Source organism: Monosiga brevicollis, genomic scaffold, assembly GCF_000002865.3.
Source record: "Monosiga brevicollis MX1 MONBRscaffold_7 genomic scaffold, whole genome shotgun sequence".
NCBI classification, from domain to species: Eukaryota; class Choanoflagellata; order Craspedida; family Salpingoecidae; genus Monosiga; species Monosiga brevicollis.
In genome coordinates this window covers 947288-972960 of record NW_001865044.1, presented here as the reverse complement: position 1 = coordinate 972960, position 25673 = coordinate 947288, and the positions used below count along the sequence as shown (strand labels likewise).

At 52.3% G+C, this 25673-nt stretch overlaps 3 protein-coding genes across 3 annotated transcripts; 1 reads left to right on the top strand and 2 right to left on the bottom strand.

The window, feature by feature from the left end:
• Nucleotides 1-17411: 17411 nt before the first annotated feature.
• Nucleotides 17412-19960, bottom strand: MONBRDRAFT_32061 (uncharacterized protein; the record flags this gene model as incomplete). The annotated part of the gene is made up of 11 exons (XM_001744867.1): nucleotides 17412-17501; nucleotides 17563-17589; nucleotides 18158-18226; nucleotides 18353-18390; nucleotides 18490-18576; nucleotides 18700-18850; nucleotides 18914-19023; nucleotides 19150-19237; nucleotides 19381-19479; nucleotides 19593-19796; nucleotides 19880-19960. The coding sequence occupies 11 exons, from the start codon at nucleotides 19958-19960 to the stop codon at nucleotides 17412-17414; spliced, it is 1044 nt and encodes a 347-aa protein (XP_001744919.1).
• Nucleotides 19961-21875: 1915 nt separating this feature from the next.
• On the top strand, nucleotides 21876-22383 carry MONBRDRAFT_16333 (uncharacterized protein; the record flags this gene model as incomplete). The annotated part of the gene is made up of 3 exons (XM_001745043.1): nucleotides 21876-22001; nucleotides 22096-22180; nucleotides 22262-22383. The coding sequence occupies 3 exons, from the start codon at nucleotides 21876-21878 to the stop codon at nucleotides 22381-22383; spliced, it is 333 nt and encodes a 110-aa protein (XP_001745095.1).
• Nucleotides 22384-23749: 1366 nt separating this feature from the next.
• On the bottom strand, nucleotides 23750-25382 carry MONBRDRAFT_16401 (uncharacterized protein; the record flags this gene model as incomplete). The annotated part of the gene is made up of 6 exons (XM_001744866.1): nucleotides 23750-23950; nucleotides 24087-24166; nucleotides 24324-24624; nucleotides 24720-24851; nucleotides 24959-25075; nucleotides 25266-25382. The coding sequence occupies 6 exons, from the start codon at nucleotides 25380-25382 to the stop codon at nucleotides 23750-23752; spliced, it is 948 nt and encodes a 315-aa protein (XP_001744918.1).
• Nucleotides 25383-25673: the final 291 nt, after the last annotated feature.

Genomic DNA, 25673 nt, shown 5'->3' with positions numbered 1-25673 from the left:
TAAAGAAATCGCGGGCGCGGTCGCAATCCAAACACTATAGTTGGCGTTGCTGTCATATGCAGCCATTGGCTCGTTGAACAGCAATTGCACTGTGTTGGAATCGAGATCAAGCGACCAGCTAGCCAAGACTGGCGCCAGACTATCCAAAATAACCTCATCAACGGTGAGGGTTGAGATATCGTTAAGAGCTGGAACGATGGTCTGATCAGCAAAATCCATGACAAAGTCCTCAGTCAAAACAATGAAGGCTGTGCTGGGTGAGCGTGCAAAGCCAGCAACCTTGAGCAAGTCGATTATGGACGCGAGAGAGAGCTTCAGAGTCACGCCGGATGCGTTGATAATTGTGCAGCTGGCACAGCTGACAGCACATTGGCTAGTAGCGCAATCAAACACAGTTTGCAACTGAAGAACGGCGAGGTTCAACGTTGAAAAATCAATGGGCTCTGAGAAAGTCAACAGAAGCGATTGCTCGTTCACATCAACCTTGGAAGATGCAACATAGGGACGAGTCGCATCCGCGATAAGGGCTGATGAGTTGACTGCTTTCGCTTCGAGCAGAGGCAGTGACGCCAAAACGTTGCCCGTGACGTCAGTGACCTCCGATGGAAGGAGCATCATGAGCTCAACGTTGTCCACGCCAACGCTGCCGTAGTTTTCTACCAATCGCAACTGGAGTGTGCCGGGTCCACAACTTGCATTCCAGTCCAGTTGCCAAAGTACGGCTGACCATGATGCAGAAAAGTCATTTGCTGACTCAGCAAACGTAGTAGATTGCGAGCAAGCGCCTGCGCTGAGTGTCACTTGAAGACTGACGTTGCGGTCAACATCCGTGATGAGGTCGCGGGCAACCCAAAATTGCAGAGCGTATACTCCAGTTGCAAGGTCAAGTGGGGTCGAATATTGCAATCGAGATCGCTGTCCGCCAACAAGGTAAACGAAAGCACCCTCAAATCCTGGATCGGTAAACATGCCTGCTTGGCAGCACCCACCAAGGGCAGTGCGCCGCAAGACAGTTGCCGAAGGTGTCAAAGACCAACCGTGAGGTGCTGTGAGGTCAGTGCCCGGGTTCTCAAATGCACCATTCAAAATATTTGACAGCCTTGCTGTTGAAGCAAGGAAGGTGTTATTGCTTCCAGTAGCAAGATCTGTGCGTGACAGTAAGGAGTCGTACGTCATCTTACTCAGCTCCACAATGACAAAGCTAGCAGGTGAGGATGAGTTCAGTTCACCAATCATGGCCACGCCGTTGTCGCGATGTAGATCGCGTCTGGCATACAGTGAGAACACTGATGAGTTAAAGGATGCAACTGAGACAACTTCGCTGAACACCAGAGTAAGCCGACCCCGAGTCAGATCCAGTGCAAAACTTTGTACGGTTGGCGGTGTGGCATCCTCGACAACCTGAACGGTTGCTCGGATAGCCTCGATCTGGTTCTGTGATCTATCCTGAGCGGCGCCGGCTTTGATATCAATCAGGATAGGATCGGCAGTTTGCACGCCAGCGAGTGCTAGCTCACGCATCAAGGCAGGAGTTAGCCAAACTTGTACCCCCTGTAGGCCAGGATCTGAAAGTGCCACTAGCAATCCAGCAAGACTGACACACTCGCTCAAAGTGGCACTAACGCTCGGGCACAACGCCATGTCCTCGAGTAAAAGTGTTGTCTCGTTGAGTGGCTCGTTGAAGGTCATGGTCAAAAGTTGTGACGTGAAATCAGCAGTTGCCTCGACAAGCTGTGGCATAGAGGCATCTGCTGTGACGGGATTGGCAGTCAATGTGAAGCTTTGATTGCTGAACACACCACCGACATCGGCAACCGCGCCTGGTGCGATTGTAAGCTCGCACGTGTCACCTGGAAGACAGATGTCAGCTGCCTTTAATGCATTGAAAAAGCTGGTTGTTCCGTTCACATAAAACCCTGTCTGTGGGACGCCAAAACCAAATGCATCCCCGTCTGCGACGAAAACATGCACTCCTTTGACAAATGAGAGCGCAGACACATTAATGGTGGAGCTGTTGATGACTTCATCCGCAAATACAAATAGCTGTTGGCTATCCATATTCACCGATGCGCTTAGGAAGACTGGTGGCTGATCATCAAGTACGACAGGAGCGACCAAGGCTACCTGTGTGGCGCATGGGTTGCTGTTTGTATCTCGAACTGCATTCGACGATAGCAAAAGTTGAACATCACCCGTGCCAGCCTCAGCAACAATTGCCTTTGCAGCATTGAGATCCTGAATGCCTAGAGTCACCTCCACCTGAGCAGATGATACCACAGCAGTGGATCCGTCGAGCACCAACGAGCTGAGGCCATTGGTCAGGGTCATTCCCGAAGTGTTAACCCAACCCGCATCCAGTGGTTCTGAGAAGATCAGCGAGGAAGTACGCGAGTTGAAGTTGAGACTGACATTGACAAGATGAGGCTGACGAACATCAGCGACAAAACTCGAAACATTGACAACAGCAGCCGAAATGCCATTATCAGATGTATCCCAAACAGATGACGTAGCAAATAAAATGAAAGATGACGTGACACTGCGAGCAATAGACAAATCATCCAAGAGAGCAAATGACGTCGGCTGTGAAAGGGCTACGCGAATGATGTCAACAGAAACAGCTGAAGCCGTTGAGTCGCCAAGTTCATAACAATGGTCAGTAAGCATCGAGTTGCACAACGAGATGCCAGAGAGGTTGAGCGATGCGGGAAGGACGGTTTCCGAAAAGCTGAGTTCAAATGTAAATGAGGTCATGTTGATTGAGGCAGACCAGACCACAGGTGCAGTTGCGTCGGCAATGAAGGCCGAGGCCGACAAGTCGTGAGCTCCGACATCATTGCCAAAGACATCCACTACGCTGGCCGCTGTCACCTGTAGGACCGTGCTTGAAGCATTGACCGCAACATGGGGCAGCGACTTCATGATATTCATGTCGTTGTGCGATAGCTCAACCTGCAGTACAGTGTCATCGGTGCCCAAAACGCTGCAGTTTGCGTCCAAAGTTACTCCATCAGCACCCACATCGCTTGTGGCTTGGACACGCAGACCACTGCATACCAAACTCGATGCCGACACAGTCTCGTCAAACGTCAGAGCCAGCACCCCGGTATCCATGTCTAAGGAGAAGGCGGCCAACACTGGCGGCACGCTGTCCGCGGTGTAGCTGGTCACAGCGAGCGCCCCAGAGGCCAAGCGAGCAACAACCTTGTTGCGGCGCTCGGACACTGGCACCGGGAAATAGGTGGCGTTGTACAGGTTCATGTCTGACACCAGGTTCTCAGAAAACGAGAGGAAGGTTGTACCAGCACTACGGGCCAGCCCGGTCACTCGCTTGAGAGCGTTGGTGTCCGCCCGGCCAAGCTGAACACGAATGACAGGTCCATCTTCCAGCGCAGCCACTGAAGCAGCGGTCAAGCGTGTCGCAGCTAGGTCCGACGTGCTTGTGCTTTGGATAACCAACTCGGATACGTTGAAGCTCTCCGCCGCAACGCTTTCTGAGAAGGTTAGCGACAGCACCTCCGTGCTCAAGTCCAGGTCATAGGATACCATCTCAGGCGATGAATGATCTGGCTCAAACAGCGTGACCTCCAGTGGCACTGTCGACAACACATCATTGACAGCATTTCCGTTCATGTCCATAACCAAGGTGCTGGTCAGCGATAATAACGTAGTCTCAGGGCTTACGGCCACGTCACGCAAAACCTTCAGTCGGTTCAAGAATTCCTGCGAGTCGCTCGTACTGCTGGTAAACGACAGCACCACAACATCACTGTCCACACTCTGCACAGAAGCATTGCTCAATGCAATGAAAGTGCTCTTGTCCACACTCAAAAGTGAAGCCGATGCTGGCTGCATCGTACTGACGTCAACGGTCTCAGAAAAAGACAGAGTCATTGAGCCGGCATTCAAATTCATGTCAAAAGACCAGAGCGTTGGTCCTGTCTGATCTGCAACAAATGTTGTGACCGGCAGGGCACTAGACCGGGCAATCGCCACCATGGTCAGCCCACGCTCGTCTGAAATCATGCTTGCTGTTGCTCGCATATACGTGGTGCTGGCATCATCAGCGAGTCCCTCCACGCGCTTCAAGACGTTGGTATCTGCTCGGCTGACAATAAAGTCCACCTCAAAACCGTCGGCACTCATCAATTCGCCTGCTTGAAGCGTATGCTCCAGGGACGGTGCGCTAGCAGCATTTTGAATCGAAATTTGGGTCACGTCAAAGCTGTTCATGGCAACGACGTCATCAAACGAGATGGTCATCCGCGCGTGGGTTTCGTTATAGTTTAGATTCAGGTCAAACGCTGTCACATAGGCCTGTTCTCCGTCGGCAGTAAACGATGTTGCACCAAGTGGAGCTGCGGCAAGAATTGGAACCACGCTATTGCCACTCGTATCAGATGCAAACGCACTTCCAATCATCAGGTTCGTCGTCGCTTTGCTCTCGGCCACTGTTGATGACAATTTGATATTGCGCCGAGACACAGCCGTCAGTGTTCCACGAACGACCATTCGAAGGGCATCAAGGTAAGTAACATCCATCAGCTCAATCAGCTCGGGATCTGCCCCAGTGCTGGTCACAAGGTACCCATCAGAAAAGTTGCTCTGATGAATGTCAATGGGCTCAGAAAAGGTCATGGTAAGGTAACCTGTGGTAAGCTCGAGAGCGAATGCAGCAAGATTTGGCGGTACGGTATCAGCGGTGAACGAGGTCAAGGTGTCGGCCGCTGCCTGTGAGATTGCTCGAACCGCATTATACGCCATGTCTTGCAGCAAGGAGCTGCCAATGGCCACCCGACACGAAGCAGTGGAAACACAGAATGAGTCCAGGCTTTGGATGAGATTCAAGTTTGCAGTTGTGATGTCAATCGTCACAGATTGCAAGTTCGAGGAAATTGTTCGGGTTGAGGTAGCGCTAAGTGTTACTGAAGCACTGCCGTTGAAAAGTGTCACGGCAGCAGGCGCAACTGTGGTGATGTCCACGGGCTCATTGAAAACGAGTCGCAGTTGCGATGCCGTCAAGTCCAAGTGCGTTTCGGACAAGAATGGTGATCGCGTGTCCGGAACAAATGTAATCGGAAAGTCTGTCGCGCGTAGGGCGTCTGAATTTGTCGCGGCCACCTGGTTTGAGAACACATCAGTCGCAAATGTGCTGGGAAAGCGGACCCAACAAGTGCCAGAAGTACCGTGACAAAGAGAACGGTATTGCTTGATCACGTTCATATCAGCCTCCGCAATTGCAAGAACAATCACACGATCGCCAGTTTGTAAAGAGCTGACGGTCGAATTGGTCAGCGAGACAATCCGAAGCTGTCCAGTTCGGTTGTTGTAGTCACTATGAAACTCCAGCTGAGAAACATCGACGGAAGATGCCATCAATGGCTCTGTGAAGGTCAAAATGACTTCAAAACTACTGTGGTTGAAGGTAACAAATTGAACCAAAGCAGGAGATGTCGTGTCGCTTGTAAAGCCGGAAATGTTGTGCGATGTTGCAGCTACAACTGGGTTGCTCGACATGTCTGAAACCAAAGCGGATGTCAAGTCGAGCGAGCAGTTGCTAGAAAGGCAAACATGAGCGGCTTTAACAGCATTGAGGTCTGAAGTGGACAAGAACAACTGGACCACATTGAATGAAGACGATGGATGCTGCGTCTGAACAGAGCCAAAATGAGGGGATTCACTTGAGCTTTGATAGCCTGCTAAGCTTTGAGACAGAGAGCCCGAAAGCATGGTCAGCGCGTCAATGTGGCAAGTGGAGATATTGATCGGTTCGTCGAAACTCAACGTGAGAGTGCCAGTATCCATATCAACGTCAAACTTGATGAGGGTGGGGGGCACGGCATCGGCCACGACAATGGCTGCTTGAACTGCTGATGCATCACTGATCGCAACCAAGCTGTTTCCGTTCATATCTACCACAGTACTGGCTGTGGCCTCCAAGTAACAGTTTGCTTGGCTTCGGCAGAGACCAGCCTGCTGCTTGATGGCATGCGCATCCAAAACTGATAGCTGCACCTCGAAAACGGTGGTGTTTTCCAACGTCCAACTAGCAGCATGGGCTTGTCCAAAGATATCAACGCCTTCTCGCCCCAACTGCACGCGATCCGTGCCGCTCGTGCTACTCGCCAGCGTCAGCGCCGTCAGATCCAGCATAACGCGGGACACCGTTTCGCTAAACGTGAGCACAAGAATCGCACTCTGATCCGTTTGATTTAGATTCAAAGAGAAGTTCACAAGCTGTGGAGATCGGTGATCCTCCACAAAATTTGCCGCTTCCTGAGCTGCAGCCTCGGCAATGCCTTGCACGGCGTTCCCGGCCATGTCCGCGACAAAGGATGAGTCGATAGCCACATGGCACGAAGACTGCGTCACACACAGACTCAAGTCCTGACTGACTGCGTTGAAGTCAGCGCTGGTCAATACGATGCTCAGCACAAAACCGTCCATGCTCCGTGTTGTGCTGCCTCCTGTCAGAGTTAAAAATGAAGGCGCATTGGTAAAGGCGCCCAGGGACAGGGCGCCAAGCTGCACGCTGTTCTCATCGATCACCTCATCAAACAACAAGTGAATCGCTGCATCAGCGTCCAGAGAAACGTTGAACGACACCAAAATAGGCCGCACAGCGTCAGCTGCAAAACTGCTTGCTACCAACACGCCACTGGCCGCAGAGGGATTTGCTGCCATATCGTCAACCATGTCAACAAGTCCATCTATAGCACATGTGGCCAGGCTAATGCAAAGATCGGGGAACAGCTTGATGCGGTTGGCATCGGCATGTGATAGTGCAATGGTGACGACCGTTGCATCGAGTGCTTGCACGCTTCCACCCGTAAGGGTAACGCTCGGGCTGGTCGCAGAGACGTTGGGCTTCAGCACGAGTTTGCTCGTGTCAAGCGTGCTCACGTCCACCGTCTCGTCAAAGGTCAAGTGGAGCTCCTCTGAGGTGAGGTTCAAACCAAAGGCCACGAGCTGAGGTGCCGTCGTATCGGCCACGTAGGTCGCCACCGGCATACCATCCGCAAGGGCAATTGATGTGACTGCATTGGGCACCAGTGCAAGGTCCACCACCGCAGCGCTGGTCAGGCTCACAAACGTCGAGGCCGCATCAACGGCCAAGGCATCCAGTCGCTTGATCTCGTTCATGTCCCAGGCACCAATGTCAATGCGCATGACAAGGCCGTTGGCGCTGGTGGTGGATGAGCCTCCCACAGCAGCTGAGAGGGTGTGGGACTGGGCTGGGGTGGCTGATGCTTCGGATGCGATTGTGATGTGGTCGACATCGAAAGAGGCAGCCAGAACGGGTTCATCGAAGGTGAGGTCCAGGGTGGCTGCGTTGACATTCAGCGCCGCCGCCACAAGCGTTGGCGAGACGGTGTCCGGATAGACTTGATGAACAGCGTTGTCGGCTCTCATGTTCCCGGCGGCATTACCATTGAAGTCACGAATGGCATCGCCGGTGGCGGTGAGCAAGCACAGATCATTTGCAGTACAAATGTAGTTGAGCTTGATTGCATCTAAAAAGCTGCTTGCCAGATTTACAGTGAGCACCACTTGATCGACACTGATGGCTACACTGGTTGCAACCAGCATGGCAGTCGTGTTTGTGTTCGAGGAGGACAAAACGATTGTACTCGCGTCGAAGGAAGTCACGTTTACTGCTTCACTGAAGCTGAGAATCAGTTCTTCCGACGTGAGATTGAGAACTGCTTGGATCATTGTTGGGGAGCTAGTATCATTGTTGAAAGAGGAAAGAGAAGCGTTTCCGCTGATCACTGCATTTCCGGACACATCGGTCAAAAATCCGCTCTCCCATCGAATGACACTCTGGTTGATGGAGGGGAAAAAGTCATTTGCTGCGAGATAATTAAAGTCTTCGTCCGTCAGCATCACAGAAGTATACAGCGCCCGTGTCGTTGCGGTTGGCAGGATCGAGGCTGCGCCGGTTAGCTGGAAAACAGAAGCGCCTTGTGTCTTGCTGACCGATATCAAGGTAGGATCAACCGATGACAGGTTAATGGGCTCATCAAAGATAACGTTAATGACTCGTGAGGTCATGTCGAGACCCACGCTCACGACAGATGGCGGCACTGTGTCGGCGTAGAACGTGAGTTGGTACGAAGCAGCAGTATTTGCGTTCTCTGAAGCAGCGCGGTCCACAAAAATTCCTCCCAGCAAGCCGAGCCAGAAGTCTTGTGTGGCATTCGTGTTGAGAAGCTGCATTTTCACCATATTCATGCTGTTGGCAGTCACATGAAATGTATGGCTGATTTTGGACTGATTGCTATCAAGCTCTTCAACCTGCAAGCTCACGGAGATGTTGCTGCTCGGTTGGCGAAGGACAAAGGTTGAAGCGAAGCCCGGGCCTGTCACGACAGGCTCATCAAAAGCAACTCGCAGTAAAGCACTCGAAAAATTCAACTCCACAGCAACAACTTGGGGAGCTGTCGAATCAGCAACATACGTTGCTACTGCCAATGGCAGGGAGCCGGCATTGCTATTTCCAAAGCTATCAACAACAGCTGATGCATGGAGACGGCAATGGGTGGAAGCTGCCGCCACTGCAAGTTGTGTGTCAGTCTTGAGCAAGTTTGTGGTGTCAGCGCTCAGCTGTACCGAGAGGCTGGCGGCCATCAACTTGGAAGACAAAACCGTGTCAATGCTGGCCTGAAGGCGAACTGAGCGTGACATGACGTTGCTCGAAGCATGAACCGCCATGCCTGACGTGTTGATTAGCCCCACTTGAACGGGTTCAGAGAATACAAGACTCAGTTGGTGCAGCTCCATGTCCAAGGCACAATTAATGAGGGTGGGGCGATCCAAGTCAGCCTCAACGACCAACGGCACTACCTGTGCCCCATTGACGTTGCCTTCAAGATCTGCTACAGCGCCTTGCAACCAACTGATGTTGAGAAGACTATTGCTGAGAAAGATGAGGCTACGAATGTCTTCTTCAAGTGAAGAGATATCAAAGGCTAGAATATGGCTTTTGTTCATGCTGAACGGGCTGGTGGACAGGGTCACCGAAGAATTCCCTTCCAATGCCACAGCCGAGCGATTGAGCGACGTGGCATGTACAGGCTCATTGAAGGTCACGAATATGGTCCGCATATCAGGATCCAGAACGGCGGCTGTAATCAGTGGCCCGTGCACATCTGGTTGTGTCACGACAACGGGCAGGCTTGCGGCGCTGAGCCCGTTGCCAAATAGATCAGTCAGAGTCGCGTTAAACTTGAAGAAGGCCATGTCAAGGCTCAACAAATATTTCAGCCGAGTCGTATCCTCAACTGAAAGATTGAGTTGAGCCTTGATGAACGAATTGACCGTTAGACTGGTGGAAGAAGAAAGCGACTGATCGCCCAGCCAAAGCTTTTGAAAGTCAAAGCTCGTCCAGTTGACCACTTCGCTCATGCGCAGAGAAACCGTCGAAGAACCATCAGAAGAGTCGAATTGCACCCCAACTTGCACCACAACCGGCTCAATGGTATCCGACTCAATGGTAGACACGTCTTGAATGTCACCGCCATTGGCATTGCCCGCAACATCGCGGATGGTATCTGCGACTAAGCTGATTGTGATGTTGCCTGGACAACCGGTCTGCCACGCCTTCACTTGATCAAGTGAGTTGTCAGCCAGGCGCAGAACCAGCTGCGCCTTCAGGTCTTCAGTGGTTATGAGAGTTGTATTCTCGTCCAGCATAATGGACTCGGTAGTACAGTTCAACTGAGCGGCTGAAATCAACAGAGTGCTCACGTTCATTGATTCATCGAAGATAAGAAAGAGCGAACCTGAGCTCAATGCCACCGATGCATTGAGAAGCAGCGGCGCAGATGCATCTTGGACAAATGACAAGACCTGTTGGCCGACACCAATGACTGGTGTCTCATGCTGATTGCCAAACACATCGGTCAAAGAAGTGCTCAAATGGATAAAGCAGTTGTTCACGGATGTGCAAAGTGCTTCGCGACTTTTAAGCTCGTTTGCCTCGGTGTCAGTCAGAGTAAAGGTGCGGCTTGCCACGTCAGAGTTAGCCACCATGGCAGAGAGATTCAAAATAACAAAGAGCTCGTTGTTGTCCAAACTGGACACGGTCTGGCGTTGAAATGTTAAAGACACCCAACCCGGCGCCTCGGCCAACGGCTCATCAAAGTTCAATGAAATTTCTTTTTCATCCAAATTGACTGTAACTGCGCTAAGCACTGGGCCTTGAGTCTCAGCCTCAATGTTTAGCAGTGTGCCAACTGGCAGGCTAGTATTGGCCAAGGACAGGGAATTGAGGCTGACGTCAGTGACGAAGGATGTGTCATACTGCAAGTAGAGCTGGTCATGATGAACTAAGAGCGCTTTAATGTCAAGCACAGTGCTCTCATCCACTTGCAGCGTAACAGCACGAACAGCTTCTGTCGATGCCACACTTGCCGTAACGTCCAGGCTGGTGTTGGTTTGGTCAAGAGAGGACCATCCCAAGATTGTGAATGTAGACACGTTGACCACAACAAGTTCGGAGCAGTTCAGTTCGAGGATGGCCTCATTAAAGTTGAGCGTGGCAGAGTGCAAGATTGGCGGCGTCGTGTCACGAACAAAATTTGTCACAAATACCGGTCCCTCTGAAACAACCGCTTGACCTGCAAGATCTTTGACAAAGTTTGAGCGAAAGTCCACTCCCGTAACGGCAGGATTGCGGCCAAATCCATCCAATGCAAGCATGGCATTACGTGCGCTTGGAGACAAAGAGCAAGCTAGGGCGAGGCCTGTGCTCCCACTGCTGCACGTTGCGCCTTGCAAGGAGGGCCACGCCACAGTGTCTCCACCGTTGGTAAAAAGTAGCTTGGTCATGTCCACCGTAGCTGCATCGACCGCGTCAGAGAAATGTAGCGCAAATGTGTTTGCGTTGAGATCAAGGTCAAACCTGAGCAAGCTCGGCGCAGATGTATCCTGTAGCACGCGATCAAAGGCGGCGGAAAGGCTTGTAGTAAGTGCAAATATATCAATGACCGTGGCGTTGAGGATGAGTTCAAGCGAAGTCAGTTGTTTCAGCGCCACCAAAGTGCTGGCCGACACGTCAATCTCCAAAGCCACACAAGGCTCGCAGGAGCCAGCAATGGAACTGTCATTCAGAGGATGTGGACCAATGAACCAGGCCGTAAGAGTCTGATTGGTAACCAAGACGGGCTCATCAAAGCTGAGCGTGATGAGACTTGAGCCCAAATCCAGTTGACTGCTGATCAGCTGTGGGCCCTTCTCATCAGACACGACGTCCACATTTGCTACAAAAGCCGTTCCACGCGTGCGTGCGGCGCTCTGGTCTGCGACCATGGAAAGCGATACATTGAGCACCAGGGGGTTCAGCGACGTAGCGTTGAAGTATAAGGCACGTTTGAGTTCGGATGCAAGTGAATCCACAATCGCAAACGTGAGGCTTCGGGTGGTGGATTCGATCAAAGAAGCCTGAAGGGGAATGTCAGCTGTTCCTTCGACCACGAAGCGCGCCTGATAAACGGCCAACGCTTGAACCGCCCGAGCAAAGGACAAACTGAGAGTAGAGGAGGACAGGTTGAGCACAACATTGGAAGGAACCAGAGGCTGGCTGTTGAAGACAAGACTGGTCACAGCAGCATTATACGGTTGTGACGGGTTTGCCCACACGTCAGCAACAAATCCGGCCTGCAATTGCACGAAGCAGTTGCCCTTCATGCTGCAAAGCTGTGATTCCGCATCAATAGCATCCAAAGTGTCTGCGGTCAGATTAAGGATCAATGCCGTACTGCTAGACGCAACACCCGCAAAAGCTGACATGACAAGCGTCGCTTCTGCAGATGACGAATAACTGGCCAACTGCAAGCGAGAGGCATCAACGGTGCTTTGATTAACGGGTTCATCAAAGTGCAGGACCAAGTGACCGGCGTTCAGATCAAGATTAGCCGATTCCACCGTTGGCTGCTTCAAATCACGGAAAACATCCAGGGACACGTTCTGATTCAAAGCAGCGTTGCCGTACACATCCAAAACCCAGGAGGCTCCCAACATCAAAGAGCAAGACGTATCGCGGCAAACTGCACTAGCTCGAAGGGCAATGGCTGCTGAATCGCTCAAAATGAGCGAGACTGTCGTGGCCGTCGTCAAAACAGCTTGGGCATTGGCCAGGACAATACGCAAAGTGCCTGACGTGATGTTCACTTGAGCCGCTTGAACGGTGGATACGTTCACATAGCGATTGAGGGAAAGCTCGAGGACATCAGTTGTCAAATTCAGCAAGGCTGACTGCACCTGAGGTAGTCGGGTGTCAGAACCCAAAAGAAAAATAGGCAGCGGGTCGGACGCAGGGTGCTCGACGGCTGCATTACCGTACGCATCTGTGACTGCCGCAATAACTATTTGCGTGCGCTCATATGTGTGCTCAAAGAAGAAGTTGCAAGGTAGAGAGCCACGGCAGGAAGTGTCATCTTGCTGAAGCTTGATCTGACTTGCATTGGCAAGCAGCAAGGTAGCAACTGTGCCGTTGACACTGACGATGGCATTTGCCAAAGAAGCAGCCGAAGCATACGAATTGCCAACTCGCATCAGAGCAGGGTGAAAGCTGCTGAAAGACACGGCCTCGTTGAATTCCAAAACCAAAGTTGCCGTAGACAACTGCAGCGTGGCATTGAGCAACACGGGGGCTGTTGTATCCTGCTGAAACTCGGCATTGATTGCTTGAGAAATGTTGGTGCTGCTTGCGGCCAGAGGATTTTGGCGCACGTCGAGCAGATCACTGGCTGTAAAGTGAATAAAGGATGTGGACCGATCATCAGCAAGTCCTGAGGTTGCTTGAAGGGTAGTAAAGTCGCTTTTGGTCAGGTTAATGGTGACAAGAGCAGCAACGCCAGAGGCGGGTGATACAGAACCCCCCTGAAGCCGATGTTGCAATGCCGATCCGCTGGCTGCTGAGCTCACGATGATTTGCTGAGGATTCAAAGTCTCAAGGCGTACAGGTTCAGAAAATTCAAGGCGAAGCCTGCCACTGTCCATGTTGAGGAGACTAGCAATCAGCTTTGGTGCAATCAAATCAACGTTGTGCGTCACTGGCTCCTGAACGCTGGGCCACACGGGGTTGCCCGCCATGTCTTGAATGAGATCTTCAGTGACAACCAACTGTGAAGTGTTGGGAAACTTTCCAGCCAAGCTTTGGCTGCGAAGTGCTTCCAGATCCGTGGCCGTAAAATTGATTGCAATGGTGTTGCCGTTGCCATCATTTCCGACGCCTAAGAAAAGCAAAAGTACCATGAGATGTTTAAAAGGGTGGAAAAGGGTTAGAAGAGGGACTTTTGTGTGGGCGCCATTGTTCCCCCAACCCATCGCGTGGGTGGCTCGCGGTGCTTCGGAGAGCTGACTGACTTGAGGGGTAGACGAATGAGAGGCGTTGTGAGCCGTCAAAAATGGCAAGGTCCGCCGACGCGATGGTGGCGGTGTAAGTCATGGCCACGTTGCTTGTAACATTGAGACGACCAGTTCCATCGACGATGGTCACGTTGGCAGATGATACATTGCCTTTGGTTGGTGTGAGCACGACTTGGACCCAACCCCGATGGTTTGACCGAAAGCCATATTGATCACGAGCCTGGATAATCAACACCATGGTCCCATTGACCGTGGTTGCTGCGGTCTCAAGCAATGAGTAACGCACCGCAGCGCCTTTGGAAGACATAACAAATACATTACGTGAGAACAAAGTGCAAAGAAGGTGATAACAGAGCAAACAAACCCAACGCTACTTTTATGGGGCAAACTAATTGTTTGAAAGCATCAGCGCGCAAAATATAGAAAAACGCCACAAACCTGGAAGTACAGACACTTGAACCGTAGAATCACTGTAGGGAGCACCGCTGAGCGTAACGTTGTAGTTGCCAGCTTCCACCAGCGGCAGCAAAATATCAGCTGTCCCGTTGGCCAAAGTACTTGAAAAGGTCGCGGTTGTGAAGCCTTCTTCGCGCTGAACAGCCGCCTGCACGTTGGCACCGGAAGTGTTTGTCGCTTGGTTGCCAAAGTTGTCAACAAGAGTGACACGCAAAATGACTTCGTCGTCAACAGACGCCTCTCCAACCACTCTGCCTTGCCACGTGGTTGCTGCAGCCGGGCTCAAAAGAAATACTTCATTGATTTGCGCGTTGAGAATTGAGGTAACCAGCACGCTATAGCTGCCTGAAGCCCGGATAGCGAACGACTCATGTTGGATGGACTGGCCTACAAATGCAAGGATTGCAGAGAAATTGAAGGGTCCTGTGATGGCAAGGCTCATTGTGCCTGTCCAGTTGGTAGGGTTCCCTAGCGCGTCGCGCGAGGTCATGACGACCGTCGTGTTATCGCTCACACGTCCGGATGTGACAATTTCCATGGTCGCATTGGTGGCAACACCTGAAGGCAAGAAAGAAAGCGTGCGCGTGGTAGAACGTGAGCGCTCTCAATCGTAGAAATGGACAGTTGAAAAGAAAATATGACATCAGAGGCTTTGCGAACGAGAGAGCAAGAGCTTGGTTTCTAGTACAGACAACGAGGAGCCTCACCAGGAGCAACATTGATTGGGCCTGCGATATCTTGGAGCACATCCATGTCCAGTACCAAATTGCACGTTCCCGCCACATTGACGATGATGGCCTCATCGTTAATGGACCCATTGACCACAGCAAGTGTAACAGCTTGTTGACGAGTCGAATCAGAGATGATGCGAGCCGGCACCGGTCCGGTCACGTTGGCTGTATTACCAAACATGTCTTTGAACATGCCGGAAAAGCGCACTGTTCCACCCGCTGTGATGTCGAGCGTTGTCGTGGCCACAAGAGCAATGCTAAATGCCTCGTCTGCCCTCAGCAAGGAACCAAAGTTGATGAGGAGTGGGCGAGATTCGGCATACAACCATGAACGACCGCAGAGAAACGTCTACGCATACATACTTGCGACTGTGACAATAGACACAGCGTTGGGAAGAGTCAGGCCGCTGCCAAACGTGGGAATCTCCAGTACATGGTCTCCTGCCAAAGTTGGCTTGTATGCGTAGACGCCCTCTCCAAGAGTAGCGTTGATGGTGACGGACGAAGAACTTGTGTCTGGCGCTGTTATGTCCAGCGGGATGGCAGTTGCGTCGTTGATGGGGTTGCCGTATTGATCAGCTGTTGTGACCCGGACCTCAACCACTTGTCCTGCCTTGACCGAAGTCACGTTACTAGCCAAAGTCACTGTCTGCAATACATCTGTGTGGAACAGAAAGTGGGAAAAAATCACAAGTGCGATGTGAGCCTCTGTTCAAAGCAAGACAAGAGCTTTCCCCGTTCCTCTTTGCCAAAGAGGTCCTGTTTCGGCTGTTCAGAAAAAAAAAAAAAAAAAAAAAGAAGAAGAAGAAGAAGAAGAAGCAAAGGCGGGCCGTACCTGCAACAAACGCCAGCTGCAACGAGGCAGCAGAGCTGATGTCTGGACGGGAGTTGCTCACGATGGTCACGTTTACAATCTCCGCACGATAATCTCGCACATAGGTCGAGCCCACCCCAGAGAGAATACTCACGGTTGTAGTACCAGTAGCATCACCGGAGAATGCCAAGACGAGGGAAGCATCCACCGAGGTGACAAAGGCACCAGCCCGGTTCCTGACGCGAACGGCCACCTCGGTGCTTTGACCAACAACGGCTGAGGCGCTGGCAGACATGACGAAGTTAAGGTCGCTGTACACGGTAAAGGTGAGTGCAACTGTTATGGCGTCTAAGGTGATTGATACGCCAACGTTGCCCGCTTGATTTAACGCCATGGAAGTATTGAGTCGGCCATTGACCATGGCTGTAGCGCCTAGAATAGAAAATGAGGTGTTGGCGGAAAGGGCCAAGGATCGGTTCTCGTTGGTATTGACATTGTCATAGGCATCGAACGCTGTCAGGCTCAATGCAACTGAGTCGCCGACGACAATGTTGTTCGAGGTTCGAGTCTTGACAGCATCATAAGTGGGCGCGGTCACGGCGAGGCGAGCGGTGGCATCTATTGGAACAAGTAGAATATAAAAGTGAGCAACGTGTTGTTTTTAGTGTGTTCAGCTCAAGGGTGATTGCGAGTGCAAAGCATCATGGCGTTGTGGGTCTACAATGAGACCTATATCTTGGTTTTGAGACAAGGATCAGACTGCTGCAACAAGTACCTGGTGTCACAATAATAGTTCCAGATGCATTGACCAATTCAAGGGAAGCATTGGTCTCTGATACGGCCTGCACTGTGTAGACGAGCGGCTGTGCGAGCGTGGGAGTAGTGGTGAAAGACCATGCTGCAGAAGTCACTTCGTCTGTTTGCGCTGATGCTAGAGATCCTGACAAAACTAGTGTCACAGAGACTTTGGAAAGGGTGGCCAGATTGCCAAATCGATCAAACATTGTGGCACCAAACGAGAGTGTGGTACCAGCACTAATTTGCTCGGGCATGCCATCAACGACAACGCGGACGACATTATCTGGTGACCAAGTGATGGCAATGACTGGTTCAGGAATGCTGCTTACAAAGCTTGCGTTCACAAGCTCGATGGTCGCGTTCACGGCTGTAATAGTTGAAAGCACGACAGAGCCTCGGCCCGCAAGAAGGCTCAGCTTGGCCTGGGGCAACAAGGCAGCCCCGTGGTCAGAAAGATAAACATGCCCGCTGATTGATGTATCGCGTTGACCATTATTAATAGCGGTCACAGTCAGAATGGTCTCATCACCAACAACTAGAGCCGTGTTGGTGGCTGAAAGCTGCAGGGTAGTTGCGCTAGTCCAGCCTACAGATAGCGACTCAAAGTGAGGTTGTCGGCGCAGATGTGCGCCAAGCACATTCTTCGACTACGATGATGTACATACCCAAGCAAGCCAACACCAGCGTGGCTTGAAGCAACAAGTACCAGCGCATGATGAATCGTAAGGCGAGGCTCTTGGTCAAGCGCCTCGGTCAAAAAAAAAAAGGATGGGCAGAGAAGCTAGATTGCAGGCTTTGCCTAAGAGACAGTCTTGTTTGGGTATCAAAGTGCCTTGACCGTGGTCCTGGCGTGGGGGGACCCCAGCCCAGGCAGTGGAAAGACCTTGTCCCGCCCCTGGTCCGGCGGCTTGTCTAATTTGGGATGAGGTTGTACAGAGATGAGGTGACTCGGCCCAGGACACACCCCGATTCGTAGGGTGCCGATATTCGGTCGTGAATCGCTGCAAAAATCGAATGCTGTACAGCTCTGAATAGACGGCACCAAAGGCATCTCAACAGCGACGATGAGCTCACTCACTTCGACTCGCCGCCCGATGTCAAACGGTCAGAGTACTGGCGGCTCGAGAGCCGGCGAGACAACAAGCCAAAGAAAGGACCTGCCAAGACACCAAGTTGTTCGCGGTGGATCAGCTGCACGACTTTGGAGGCGAAAGACAATCATTGCGGGCAGTCCAATTCATTCAAGCTACGATGGGCGCTTCAGGCACCCAGGCGCGCACGGGGGAGAGGCAGAGAGGCAGAGAGGCGAAAGGCGAAAGGCGGGCTTGGCGCTATACCGAAGCGAAGCCAAAGGAATTGACGTTCTTGCGTTCTTGTTTTGTTGAACCTTACCCGCTCGACGCGCATGACCTTGTAAGCCTACCAAGTTCAGTTGGTTGCTGGGTGTGTAGAGAGAGAGAGACAGAGAGAGACAGAGACAGAGACAGAGAGAGACAGAGAGAGGCGAGACACAGAGAGAGACAGAGAGAGAGCAGCAACGTTCCTTCATACCAAGGCAGAAAGGAAACGAAGGCGACGGAACAAAAGACGTGAACGTCGTAGTAGGGTGAGAAGCTGTTGCTTTTCCTATTCTCTTAGGGTGACTGATCGGCAAGCGGCTGATTTTCCAACACGCTACGAAAACGTGTTGTACTGTTTCAAAGCGTGATATGCCATACACTTTATTTGGGCTCATAAACACGCCGTGAAGTGTGAAAACTTGAGCTGTCTCGAATTGTCACACAAATGCTAGGTCCAACATCTGGTAGTCTGGTTGAATAGCGTTGTGTGATTGACATGTGAAATGAAGAAAAACAACAACACAGAAACAAACACTCAACAACAGCAGGTTGCACCCATGCTCTCTTTGCTATTAACCTTCTTGGAAGGACAGACTGCTGAGCAGTAATTTAGTAGCAGGGAGAGGGAAAGCGGCTGGGCTTAGGACTTTGATGACTTGTCGCTCCTCGTCGTAGTGCAAGATGCAGACACATCCCAACACACTACTACCGATATCCTATGATCACAAAGCCAACAATCCCCATTTGCAAGTGTAAAAGACACGTTGAGGGAGTGTCGCACACGAGGTCGGATGAGGCAACTCAAACTCGGCGGCTGTTGCAGCTGAGCTAACGAGGCGTACCGCTTCTTCGACGACGGAGCAAATGCGGTGCTTCCAACCTAAGATCAAGCCGACGTGGGAATATCAAAGAGCGGATTTCCTGATGTGGTGCAGATGCCCCTGTGACGCCTGCCTGAACGTATTCATGCGTCACGCACCTGCCGAAGCGGGAGCTTCTGAAACCCGGAGGCGATACTCGTTCACATCCGCATCCACCGGTAACAAGGATGCAGGGAGCTGAAGGCCTGCTTGCGCCGCAAAGAAAGGAAGTGTGAGACACGGGTGAGAGAGAAAGGAAGCAGAGCTGGCAAGCTAAACTTTGGGTGTCGTCGCAGATGGGACAGCTGGAAAAAAAGAAATGCATTTACCTCCAAGACGAAAAACTTGGACTTTGCCGAGTTTGACATCGAAGGAAAAGGGGCTCAAATTGTATGTCTCGCTCTTTGGGTTGCCATAAAAGTACTTGTAAAACGCGGCATGATCTTGTCCTTTGGACATGCTTTCATCGCGAACAACGACCTAAGACCACATGTCCAAAATGAAGAAGAAGAAGAAGAAGGCTATCAAGACGGGACAACGTACCCCACCAGACTTTGGCAAACCAATAATCTCAACCGGGGATTGTGACTGTCGGACCAAAGCATTCAGCTCATTAACCAAGCGCTCGTTGTCCAAGACGATCACTACATCACCTGCAGTCAAAGGATGCCCCCCCAGGCACCCCAGCACCGAGGCAAAAAGGTGAAAAGAAACAGGCTATCGCCAAACAGCCGTGTGGCTGGGGCAGCGATGACATGGGACTCTTGCAAGCAACGTACAGCCAAACGCTGCCCGGGTAGCCAAGACATCGGCGCCTGCCAAGGCTGGGCAGTTGATAAACATTCCTGATGCCTGCACCAGTGGGTCCTGTATGCAACGCAAGGCACGGGCCGGCATGGCATTGGCATAATAAGGTCAGCCTCAGTGGACAACAAAAGTCTCGAGGACACGTCACGGTCTGTTGAAAGGTCAGAAGGGAAGGAGGGAGACAAGTTCTACCACAAACGCACGCTCTCCATTTTGCTGGACACAATTCGGGCCAAAGATGCGACTTGATGATCATACACATAGCGGTCATCTTCGGGCCCGGCGTGGCCGAAATGGAGGACCTGTGTACGGTGTGAAAACAGGCGATGAAAGGCGGCAAAGCAGGTCAATAAAAAAGAAGAGGGAGTAGGGGCAGAAAAAAAGAGCAGGGAAAGCGGAAGGTCGAAGAACCTACGTGGGGATTGGCCAAGACAAAGGGCAGCTCCGGGGGCAGCATTTCCTCAATGACGGCTGCACCCAACGTGCCGGGAACTGCTAAATTGCCTTCGCGCGGGTTCAGGTCGACGAAAAGCGGGGTTCGCTCGATTCGCACGGCATAATTGAGCAAAATTCGACACAGAGAGGTGCGCCCCGACCCAGAGGGACCAGTAACCAAGACCTAAGGCGGACAAAGCCAAAGGGGTGCCGTTGTCGTGAACTGAGGCATAGATGTACATGCTAGCGAGCTAGGGCACAACGTACCCGAGGTCCTGGGTGGCCTGACTGTTGATTCTGCATACGACGCTGCTCCAGAGCCATGTGAGTGTTGAGGTAGTAGCGCATGGGTGTATCCCTAAGATGGGCGAAGCCGAGAATTATCGGGCCAGTTCAGGCAGGTGAATATTCAGAGGTGAGTCATAAGTGGAAAGAGTCGTCCATTCATTTCGAGAACTTGGTGTTTGCGGGTTTGCGAGTAGATATAAAGTATGCAAGCGAGTGTTGCTCTGCACACCCACAAACACTCTTCACTCCAACTCACTCACACACGCACACACAGCGGATGCAAAAAGAAAGGCAGACTGGAAAAAAGACCAGACAGTGGAGCGTGCGCGAAGAAGCCAGATGATCGGTGCGCCGTATCGTACGTGGATTGATATTGGGAGGCGTGGTCACTTGTCAATTCCAGATTGGCACCATGCCAAGAAAAAATAGCAAGTTGGGCGTTGCTAAAAACATACTCCTGCTTGGGGGCTAACTCAGAGCCGAACACTTCAGCAAGGCCGCTCAGCAGCTATTGCAAGTACAAAAAAAAAAGAGGGGGAGGATCGAGGGCCAACAAAACGTGGCAGTAAAGACATAAACATGGTCATAAGAAACAGGGGCGCTGCCCCACACGGAAATTCAATCACAATCATTTCAAAGAGGGAGAGAAAGAAAGAAAGAAAATTATCAATCAGCAAGGGTTGTTGCTCTAGTTTGGAAAGAAAAAAAAGACAGACGATTGAAAGGCTTTGTTGTGCCGTCTTGCTCGTTTGTGGATGAAGGTGCTTGACTTTGGGCGCTTCCCGGCGTACTTGCGGGAAGGGCAGAAATAGAATGCCTCTGTATCGTCATAAGTAACCAACCTTGACACGGAGAACATCGTCTTCAGCCACTTCAAGGCGAAGCTCGGTGCCGGCCTCGAGGTGAACCTGCCAATGCGAAAATCACAAGATCAGAGTTGAACAAAGCACTTTGACCACGAGAAGAAACGGCTCAAGAGCATGGTTGCATGGTCCTGACCTGTGTTGGCCGCATCGCACTGGAGCTATAATTGGTCGTTAAAGCAAAATAAAGGTCATGTGGCCCAAGTGAGACGAAGCGGATGGAATGGGGAGGATCCAGACCACAAGTAGAGCTCACGCAGGCGACTCGTTCTTGCCAGACTCATTGGGGTGCTGACCGTGGTCAATGAAAAAAAAGCCGCACCCATAGCATATCTGGCATTTTACAACAACAAACACAATCCAAGGGTTTTGGAAAACGGTAACACGTACTCTTTTCAAAAGGGCACACAGGAGATCGTGGCGCGAACGCCCGGCGTCTCGGCCGCTTCTCACAAGCCGCGAGAGAGAGCTCAGTGGTTTCGTGCTGTTCAGTCAAACTGACGTGGTGCTGACCAGTTCAAAAAAAAAAAATGAATCAACGTGTGTTACCAAGTGGTACAACAACAGCAACCCTTTGTCAGACTTTTGGAAGTTTGTGGTGTCACGATGTTTGTTGTTGTTGTTGTTTGTGCGTTTTTCTCTCTCTCTCTCTCTCTCTCTCTCTCTCTCTCTCTCTCTCTCTCATTCTCCTGTTGGAGCTTTTTTGGATTCACAGTCAAGCAAGACGAGCGGAGTTGGGAGCAGCAGTATCAATCAGCAAGATGAGTGTTCGATCTCCTGGTATGCTTTCCCAAGGGGGTGACGCTGCCATGACTTTGTCAAGTGGTGGTCGGAGATTCAGGACTTGACTCACTTGGACGCTTTGCCTGCCTGCCAGCCGTGAAGCGCATCATGAAGGAGGCCAAGGAGCTGGCCCAGCCCACCTACGAATACTTTGCCGCCCCATTGGAGGTAGGTTCTGAAGCCTGGCTCACCTGAGCGCTTTGCACCTTGTGGACTGGCTGCATGGGCCAGTAGCTTGTAGCACTGGCCAACCAGCATTCCGCAAATGCGCTGTTCGTCACCGCGCACGGTGACGGTAATCTTGTTTGGTTGCGCGGTATTAGAGTGACATGTTTGAGTGGCACTTCACCATCCGTGGCCCTGCGGACAGTCCATACGAGGGTGGCGTCTACCATGGACGTATTCTTCTGCCCGCAGAATATCCTCTCAAGCCGCCCAGCATCATCCTTCTGACAGTAAGTGATCCCATCAATGCTGCAGGGCGCTGACCGATCCACGCGCGCACCCTGACTTCTCTTATTGACACGACAACAACTACAACAACAACAGCCAAATGGGCGCTTTGAAACGCACAAGAAGATTTGTTTGTCCATGTCAGACTACCATCCGGAAACTTGGCAGCCAAGCTGGTCCAGTACGTGTTATTGAGGTGCCTCGCTGCAGCTAGTGGCATCAACCGCAGACCTCATCCTCATCCAAATGCCCCGCGGTTAAGTTCGGACGGTGCTGCTAGCCCTCATCAGCTTTATGCCTACCAAGGGCCAAGGAGCTGTTGGGGCACTGGACTGTGCGCCACAGGAATGCCAACGTTTGGCTAAAAAGTGCGTCTTTGACTAACGGGCGGGATGTTTACCTACCCTGCATCTTTGTAGTCCTGCTGCTGCCCTCCCTCGCTCATCGAGCAGGGCTGCTGGGTGGTATCCACGTCATAGATCCCAAAGCTGGCACTGTGATGAGTGTGGTTGCACCTGTGCCTCTTTGCTGCAGTCGGAGCCGCCTGGCCCCGGCACATCGGATGATAACAGCCAGGCCAACCTGGTCCAGGAACTCCTGGCCGGTGTGTTGCCAACTCTGCGTTATGTGTCTGATTGGCTAAGACCAATGGTCTTAGGACCATCAAGTGACCACTGCCTCACACCTTGCTTTACTGTGTTGGTCGGCACTTTTTGCAGCCCACAACCCTGCTCCTGCCCCTGTCCCTGCCCCAGCATCGTCCTCTACAGAGGTTGATCCCACACCAGCTGCGGCTGCAGCGCCCAGTGAGAATTCGACGGCTTCTGCAGCCGCTGCGGCTGCATCTCCGAGCCCCATGCCTACACCTGCCTCAACAGAGAATCCTGCGAGCGCAACCGCCGCGGCCATACCTCCAGCCTCAGCACATACACAAGCACGAGAGCACGCACACGCCACAGGAGCTACCAGTGCCGCAGCAGATCCGGTTCAGCAGCTGATCACGCCACCCCCTCCCAATGACATGGGTTTCAACGTTCTTATTTCCGGTGCGTGGACCTTATTCATGACCATGATTGCACTGACGTGCGACCCTTGATCGTGATGACCGGTGACATGTTGGGCCTGCCTCACGTCAAGCTTCTGTCTTTACCCCCCGCCCTCACCCCGCCTCTTGTGCAACGTTCTTTCTCCAGTGCTTGTTATGGCGATTGCCATCCTGGCTTTCAAGATTCTCAGCAAAGACACGCTACCGGGAGCTTAGCCGAGCTGGATTTACTGAAGCAGCTCCAGAGACAATAATCGACAATCTTTCGCCAAACAAACACAAAGAAAAAAGACAAAAAAGACAAACAACGCCTCAAGCGCCAGAGTGATCTTTCTCTTCACTGAGCCAAGGCGATGCCCAGTGGTCTCTTTTTGCATTTTTGGCAAATGTTGCTCTGGCATTAGCGCCAGTAACCTTTGAGCGTGTCATCAACCAAGGTGTCGCACGCCAAGAATTAGGTCAATTGAGACACTCGGAGGAAAGGAAGAAAATTTCGAAAAGTGCTGGTCCTTTCCAAGTCCTCATCGCCAAAAAAAAAAAAAGAGAGAGAGAGAAGGGGAGAAGAAGGATGAAAAAGCAACAAGACAATTTACGGCTAAGCAACGGAATCCGATTTACATGCGTACATGACAACCGGAACGTGGCACTGCATTGCTTGGGCAGCCACGCGCTACAAAACAAAATGACAGTGGGTGTTCACGGTCTTTAAGCAAGGCCGGCCTTCTCCATCTCCTGCTTCATGAGCACGCCCATCTGCGCGGGAGACTTGGAGACGATGACGCCGGCATCCTCGAGCGCAGCAATCTTGGCGCCAGCACCGCCCTTGCCACCGGAAATAATGGCACCAGCATGGCCCATGCGGCGGCCTGGGGGCGCGGTCAGACCAGCAATGAAGGAAACGACGGGCTTGCGGTTGGGACCCTACAAGAAGAGGCAGGTAAGCACGTGTGTGCGCGCGAGTCAGGTGTGAAGAGCTCAAGGACAAAAAGGCTACCATAACTGGGTCGCGCGAATCAGCAGTTGAATGCAGGCCAGAGCAGACACGTACAGTGTTGTGCTGCTTGAGGTACTCGGCGGCCTCCTCTTCAGCAGAGCCACCAATCTCGCCAATCATGATGATACCTGCGCGCATACCGAAGCAGCCACATGAGTGAGTTGACCTGCTCTTAACATGCAAGTCCAATCGAGAGAGAAGCCAGATGTTGACACGTGGCTAAATGACTGGTTTGTCAGGCCCCCATAAGTTGAGGGTAGGTCGGGATAGGGCACCCGGACTCACCCTTGGTCTCAGGGTCGTTGAGGAAGACCTCGAGGCAATCAATAAAGTTGGTGCCGTTGAAGGGATCACCACCAATGCCAACGCAGAGGGACTGGCCCAAGCCGACGGCGGAAGTCTGGCCAACAGCCTCATAAGTGAGGGTTCCCGAGCGGGAGACAATGCCAATGTTGCCGGGCACGTGAATGTGGCCGGGCATGATGCCAATCTTGCACTCGCCGGGCTTGATGATGCCGGGGCAGTTGGGGCCAATAAGGCGAGTCTTGTCTTGGCGGACCAGTGCGTGCTTGACGCGAACCATGTCCTAGAAAAGCCATGCGAGAAGATGGTGCGAAAGATCAGCACCCACGGTAGCAAAGAGACGATGCTTTCAGAAAGCGCGCGTCGTGAGTAACGCACAGCTTGAGGAATGCCCTCGGTGATGCAAACGGCAAGAGGAATTTCCGCCTCCATGGCCTCGAAGATGGCGGCAGCAGCAAAAGGAGGAGGAACATAGATGACAGTGGCATCAGCATTGGTGGCGTCCTTGGCCTGTGGCAGAAGGGAATACGATGGCAAAGGGTATTTAGCAAGCGGGGGGCGGGTGCAGCCACGCACAAGAGTTGGGCTGGGGTGTCAACCAGGAGGGGGAAACGAACCTCCTTCACGCTGTTGAAGACAGGCAGATCAAGGTGCTCACGTCCGCCCTTGCCGGGAGAGACACCACCGACCATCTGAGTGCCGTAAGCAATGGCAGCTTCGCTGTGGAAGGTACCCTGCGTGTGCGTCAAGAACACGCAAGCGCATGTTGAATGGTGAGTGATGAAAGGCTTACAGCACTGGAATCTTCAAAACGTGACCAGGTAACAGAGCTGAGCCTCGCGTTGGGCCGGGATGTGTGGCCATGAACCCGAGCTGCAGCTCGCACGTGTAGCCGTGTGCCGGTGAAGCGATGCGGCAGCGCACCTGCTTGCCAGTGAAGCCCTGGCAGATGACCTTGGTGTCCTTGTTGATACGGAGAGCGGGGCGAGTCGCATCGTAGATGGTGCGGACGGTGCGCACTAGCAGAGCGGGAGAGGCCATGGCATGAGATGAGAGAGGCAGCGCGGCATGGTCTTGAGAGGACACTGGGGAACCGGAAGCGAAGGAGTGGCGAGTGCGAAAACGTGTGTGGCAGTGGCCCGAGGAGGAGGGGTGTGCCCAAAAGGCAAGAAGGAGTGGTACATGGCGCATCAGCATGAAGCAAGAAGGTGAACCCTTGTTGGCCCCATAGCTCAAGGGCAGCAAAGGGATTGCGTATGGTTTGAGCTGGACATGGATCGAGCTGGGCGAGCGCCGGTCCAGACGTCTCATTGGGCTGTGGGGGGTGTGTGT